The sequence below is a fragment of the Andrographis paniculata genome, unplaced genomic scaffold, assembly GCF_009805555.1.
Source record: "Andrographis paniculata isolate CXL003 unplaced genomic scaffold, ASM980555v1 Contig9END, whole genome shotgun sequence".
Taxonomy (NCBI): domain Eukaryota; kingdom Viridiplantae; phylum Streptophyta; class Magnoliopsida; order Lamiales; family Acanthaceae; genus Andrographis; species Andrographis paniculata.
Genome location: NW_026137639.1, coordinates 5804387 through 5810806, shown reverse-complemented (window position 1 = coordinate 5810806; position 6420 = coordinate 5804387). Strand labels below are relative to the sequence as shown.

Here is a 6420-nt window from a genome sequence, read left to right as displayed (position 1 = left end):
AGAGGATTACATTAAACGTTGTATGACAAAAACATATTTCACCAAAAAAAAATTTCACTCATGATCTTCAAATGACTGGTGAAATTGATGTGCAAGAAATTCGATAAGATAATAGTTTAGTGGATTTATTAACCAAGACATTACCGACGGAAACATTTGAAACATTGGTAAATAAAATTGGAATGCATTACTTAAGAGATCTCAAATAATGCTCAAAACAAGAGAAGCAAATAAACACAACAATATTGGACTTTTTTTTCTTCATTATAATATTTTCACACAGTTATTTTTCTAGTAATATTTTAACGAGACATATTTTTTGTATGAATGCATCCAAAGAGAATGTTAGAACTAGTGTACAACAATGTACACGCTACTATCTTTATTTTATGTGGATGCATTTACATCCATTTTTTCCTCCTATACTCATATATATATATATATATATATATGTATCCTATTTAATGAATGAAATTATCTAGAGTTTTATCCTATCTACTCTCTTTCTCTTGTCTCATAATTCCCTTTCCATCATCGTATTTACATACATGCATTCTATATATATATATATATATATACACATATATACACTCATATATCTAATATATATCATATACGGCTCATACGTATCTTATACATAATATACATATATATTATTACACACAATCCGCCACACATACAACATATATATTATATTGTTATATATAATTAAAATAGTAGTTAGCGGTAAAAATAATTTCTATTTCTATGGTCTAATCTTATAATAATATCATAAGGTATATAATTATTTTCTTTAGTTTTCTTAAAATATATATATGTTCCATACAAATTTACCCACAAATAGTACTTAGAACACAATTAAAGCATCAGGTCTTGTTATTGCACACTACGATATATATGGATTTATCATATCATATTATGTTGGCCTCTTAGTAGAACCAAGTAGGGTGCGATTTTATCATCCGGGTTTCGCCATAAGCCTCGTCATTGTCGAGTTGTTTGTTGTGCCTGACTGCTGCACAAGCAACGACATAGAGCACTACGAGGATGATCAATATGACAATGTTGATAACCGAGACCTTCCTCCAGCTTTTCTTCAGACTCGCCAAAACTCCGGCTTTGCATGAGTCGCATCCATAGCACAGTTGCCATTGATCGTTGCTCCATCGCAAGCAGTCAGCGTCGCCCCCGGTCTGATCCCCTTCGGAAACCCAAAATGTTGCATTCATGTAAGTGTAGCCACATGAGGTGGGAGGCTTGCAACATCCGGACTGCAGATAATTAAGAAAGATGTAAATATTTAATTTATTTTGTCTATAAGATTTTGTTGGTATACTACTATATAATATGTATTAATGATGTATGTCTCCATTAATTTAAGTTTGAAGATAAAATAATTTCATTTAACATATATGAGTGATGCACACAAAACTTCAATTTGTTTAAAGCAAAAATCAAGAACCCTTTAATTATATAAACACACAAGCAAATAAATGTGTATAGATAGATATCTACAATATGTCTTGTATAACACATCTTGATATGTTTTTTAGGGCATACGATAATATCACACTTAACATAATCCTCATAGTTCTTTCGATCCATCATTTCCTACTATGTTAGCGGATAGATCTTCTGGATGTGTAAGTTGTACGTGTAAAGTACCTTACAATAAATAGATAAATTACTTCTATTTTTCTTCTATTACTTGTAAAATTAAGGAAATGATATTCAACTCTCAATTTACCAAACAATAAGTAAATAAATCATATCAAGTTATCAACATCCAATTTTCTACATTTATCATTGCACAATTTATTATTTTACTCAAAAAAAAAAAAAACATCGAACGAACAAACACCGTTCTCGATAAGACTGTGCTTGTACATTTCATCTAGCATGCGGAGTAAATAGAATTATGTTGAGAAAAAAAATTATATTAAATTGTTAACTTTATATGAGGGAATAAAGTTTATTTATGTATATTGTCTTAATATGTGTATATATATTCTTTTGATAACATTAACGGCGAATTGTGTGAAAAAAAAAAAAAAATACAAAGTGAATAAACCTACACAAGATTATCTACAATAAGAGATAAAAAACAAGAGAACTGAGAATAAAGCCACAAGGGAAAAAGAGAACATAAAAGAGAGAGATTCCGAGCATGCTGATAGAGGTATCCTATCTATCTACCTTTTGTCTTGCAACAAATTGGAGAAAAATACAAAGGGAAAAAAAAGAGTAAAAGCGTGAGTATGGTATAACAAACAAAGAGAGTATCACCACGGGCCAGCCACCAAAATGGAAAGCACATTGTGGATATGCACTGGGAACTCTCTTTCTTTTATCTCAATTATTTATATCCATAGTTAAGAATATTAATTAAAGACAGGATAATGAAATTTGGGTGTTTGTCAACTGCTCCTTAATTCTACTAAAATACACATATTTAAAAAAATATTTTACTTAATTATCATTTATTTTTTTATTATTATTTTAAAAAAAAAAAAAACAACTTCATTGTTCATTCACAAAAAATAAGAATTTTTTTTTTTTTTTTTACTTAGAATATCAAATTCAATACATTTATTCTATTTAAAATAAAAATATCCTAGAACACACATTATCCAAGATGGATGAAAAGTTTGGCGTATATTAAGGCTATTCTAAACGTATCAAGATTAATGGCTTTGTGGTTTAGTGTTCTCATTATGAGCTGTATCTCCGGACCTCATATTTTTAGTTTTTTTTAATTTTTTTTTATAACGTGGGAATACACCGCCGCTATTAAAAAAATGCACATTGGATAAACTTTCGGCCGAATTTAATACCCTGCAAACTAGCCTCATATTTTTTTAATTATATATGGGATGTGTCTTACTAAATGATACTACCTCAATCCAAAAAATATATGATAGTTTGAGGTAGACACGTATTTTAATAAATATATTATTATATTGGTTTATTGAGATATAAGTAGCAATATTGTGAGACTTATATGAGTTATAGTTAATGGGATAAAAGAAAACTTTTGATGAATTGAACGTATAAGTAGTTGTTGTAATATATTTGTAAATAAATGTAATATTGGAGGATATAGATTGAAAATTGTGTAATAATTTTTTATAAATAGGATTGTGCATAATTTTTTTGACAAAAATCGAAAACATGTTCAAGATTTGATAAGACATGGGGTGTATATGATTTTTTGATAGAATAGCATGCTCATTGGAACAAATTGATCAAGATTCACTACAAGAAATTATCAACTTTGTAATAAGGTTTTTTCGTTCCTAAATTCACTTTTTCCGTTACTAATGATATTAGAGAGGGAATTAGAGATGGAATTACGTTAGCTACCAATTTTAGGAACGGAATTCTGTTACAAATATACTTTTTTTTTTGTAGTAATTACGCAGTAACAAAACCCAAACCTCAAAGAAAGAACTTAAAACATATGAAAAAACAATTTTTAAGAAACAATTCTAAAACTCTCACTACAAAAAAATAGTATATTTGTAACAGAATTTCGTTTCTAAAGTTCACGTAGCTAACGTAATATCATATCTAATTCCGTCTCTAATATCATTAGTAAAGGGAAAAAGTGAATTTAGGAACAAAAAAATCTCGTTACAAAATTGATAATTTCTTGTAGTGACTATGCTGTGACGGATTAGGGTTGATGATCGAATAACAAACAAAAAATGTAAAGAAAACACAGATTTACGTGATTTACCAACAACGTGTTGGCTACATCCACGGGCAGAAATATAAACTAGATTTATTAAGAACGGTTAGATTACGCATTACAGATTTGAGCCGCTTGGGCGCATGGCAGCCTGTTAGAATGAGAATACATGCCTATTTGTATCATAAGTTTATGTCAGTAATATTCAAATCATATCCTTAAACCTAATATATAATATCTAGTATCCAAATCATATATCTAAATATAGAATATAATATCTAATATCTAAATCATATCCCTAAATTCAAGGCATATCAACAAATTTCCATCTTAACTTGAATCTTACTTCCAGATGTATCATTACAATGTCAGATGAACAAATGGCAAACTAGCTTCAAGACATATCAACAAATCTCTAATATCCAAACCATATCCCTAGATTCAAGGCATATTAACAAATCTCCATCTTGACTTAAATCTCACTTCCAGATGCACCATTATTATACCAAATGAACATGTGGAAAACTAGCTTCAAGACATATCAACAAATTTCCACATTGAATTGAATCTCACTTCCTCATGCATTATTACAATGTCAGATTAATAAGTGACAAACTAGGTTCAAGGGATATCAACAAATCTCCACCTTGATTTAAATCTCACTTCTAGATGCATCATTATAATGTCAGATGAACAATGAACATACTGCTCCATTCTGCCTACCAGCTTGTGACATTTAGCAAGTCAAAACAATGTCGAAACGTGCTATGAGGGACCAATTTGGTGAACATATCAGCAGTTCATTCCTGCATTCGTAGTCTGAACAGACTTGCTTCAAAGACAACTTATTGGTTAGAGATTTCGTCACATACAAACTCTTCAACTTCATCCAGAGGCCAACAACAGTTTTCTGATCGGAACTTCGATGATTACATCATCAGATAGACGCAGCATGATTGTCGCGTGGGCCTTCTCCTCTACGGTATCCCACTCTTCATCATCTGCGTTTGCACCTCTCAAATTTTCAAATACCGGCGCCCACAAACCCTACTTCTTCGGCAAATATTGCATCTTGATATGCCATAAGTCAAAACTATTTCTTCCGATAAATTTGTTAACCTTTACATTGAAAGCAGACATTGTTGATCGACTCACGGAACCCTAGCAGAACGGAAATAAACAAAACCCTGATCGAAAACGACCGAGCTCTGGTACCAGTTTACTGTGACGCGTTAAGGTTAATGATCGAATAACAAACAGAAAACGTAAAGAAGACACAGATTTACGTGGTTCACCGACAACGTATTGGCTACATCCACGGGTAGAAATGAAAACAAATTTATTGAGGACTGCTAGGTTTACAGATTACAGATTTGAGTGGTTTGGCCGCATGGCAGCCTGTTAGAATGGAATACATGCCTATTTATAGCATAAGCCTATGCCAATAATATCCAGATCATATATTTAAATTTAGAATATAATATCTAATATCTAAATTATATCTCTAAATTCAAGGCATATTAATACTTTAGATAACAAATTAAATATAACAACTAACAAATTTGAATAGTGTTATATATATTGTATTCCTATTTTATATTATATTTTTTAATTTTTTTTTAAATACACATTATATTATTTATAAAATAAATAAAATAAAATAATATGGATGCGAGTAGCACCTGAATAGGGGTCAGTTTCTTGAGATAAAAGAGCTGAGCAGAGTCGGCTGCCCCGGTGGCGGTCCTCCCTAGCTTCCGGCAGATGCGAGAGTCCCTGATGCAGGCAGCAATCTTCCCCCAGTAGTTGGGGCTGGCGACGCGGTCAGCGAGCCAGGTGCCGGAGTAGTCTTGGAGCGAGTAATCAAGGTATACCCGGTTGATGACAGGGCGGGCGGAGCCGCGCTGGGTGACGGAGTAGGCGAAGATGACGAAGATTAAGAGGGAGGCAATGATGAAGAACATGGCCCAGAGGTAAAGGTACATGAGGAAGGTGTTGCGGTAGCATGCTCCCGCGAAGCCCGCCAGGGAGACGGCCATGATGGCCCCGCCAATCAGGAGGAGGGGCCACTGGAGGAACTTCATGCAGTCGGTGTTGCTGGCGCGGATGCTCAGCCATATGCCGCCGCCCAGCACCGGAATCGACACCAAGAATGTAAGCAAGTTGAGGAACCCTATCACCTGGTTGCTCGCTCCCATTCTATCTATGTCTATATCTATATCTAGCTTCTTCTGTTCGATGCTCGCTCACGATCAACAACTATATATTTTGCTTCTACTTCAAAATCCTAGGCCTTACACACGTCTATAAGTATAAGATATATATATCTATATATATGTAAAATATTATATTTAACTAGAATCGTTTGCTTTTATTATAAGAATCTATTTGCATCGGCGAAACTACAAGGCCCCCTCCCCTTCCCCCACCCCACCCCACTCCACCCTATCCTACCTTTAAATTTTTTTATTATAATCTATTTGTTTTTTATATTATATTTTATCAAAAAATAATTAAAGAAATATTAACATTTTAGTATACAAAACTTTCTATTTATTTTTTATATTATTATAAAAAATACTGAAATTTTAGTATGACATAATAAAATACTCCCTCCGTCCCAACAGATTTGTCTTGTTTTTCCATTTTTGTCCATCTCAAAACAATTGTCTTGTTTCCTTATTTAATAGCCGTGGTCCCACTTTATAACAAAATTATTCATACTTTTC

At 32.5% G+C, this 6420-nt stretch overlaps 1 protein-coding gene across 1 annotated transcript; it reads right to left on the bottom strand.

The window, feature by feature from the left end:
* Positions 1-777: 777 nt before the first annotated feature.
* Positions 778-5983, bottom strand: LOC127244019 (tetraspanin-3-like). Its single transcript, XM_051264293.1, has 2 exons — positions 5374-5983; positions 778-1271 (listed from the first exon to the last, which is right to left on the bottom strand). The coding sequence occupies exons 1-2, from the start codon at positions 5887-5889 to the stop codon at positions 930-932; spliced, it is 858 nt and encodes a 285-aa protein (XP_051120250.1). The 5' UTR covers positions 5890-5983; the 3' UTR covers positions 778-929.
* Between the last annotated feature and the right edge of the window lie 437 nt (positions 5984-6420).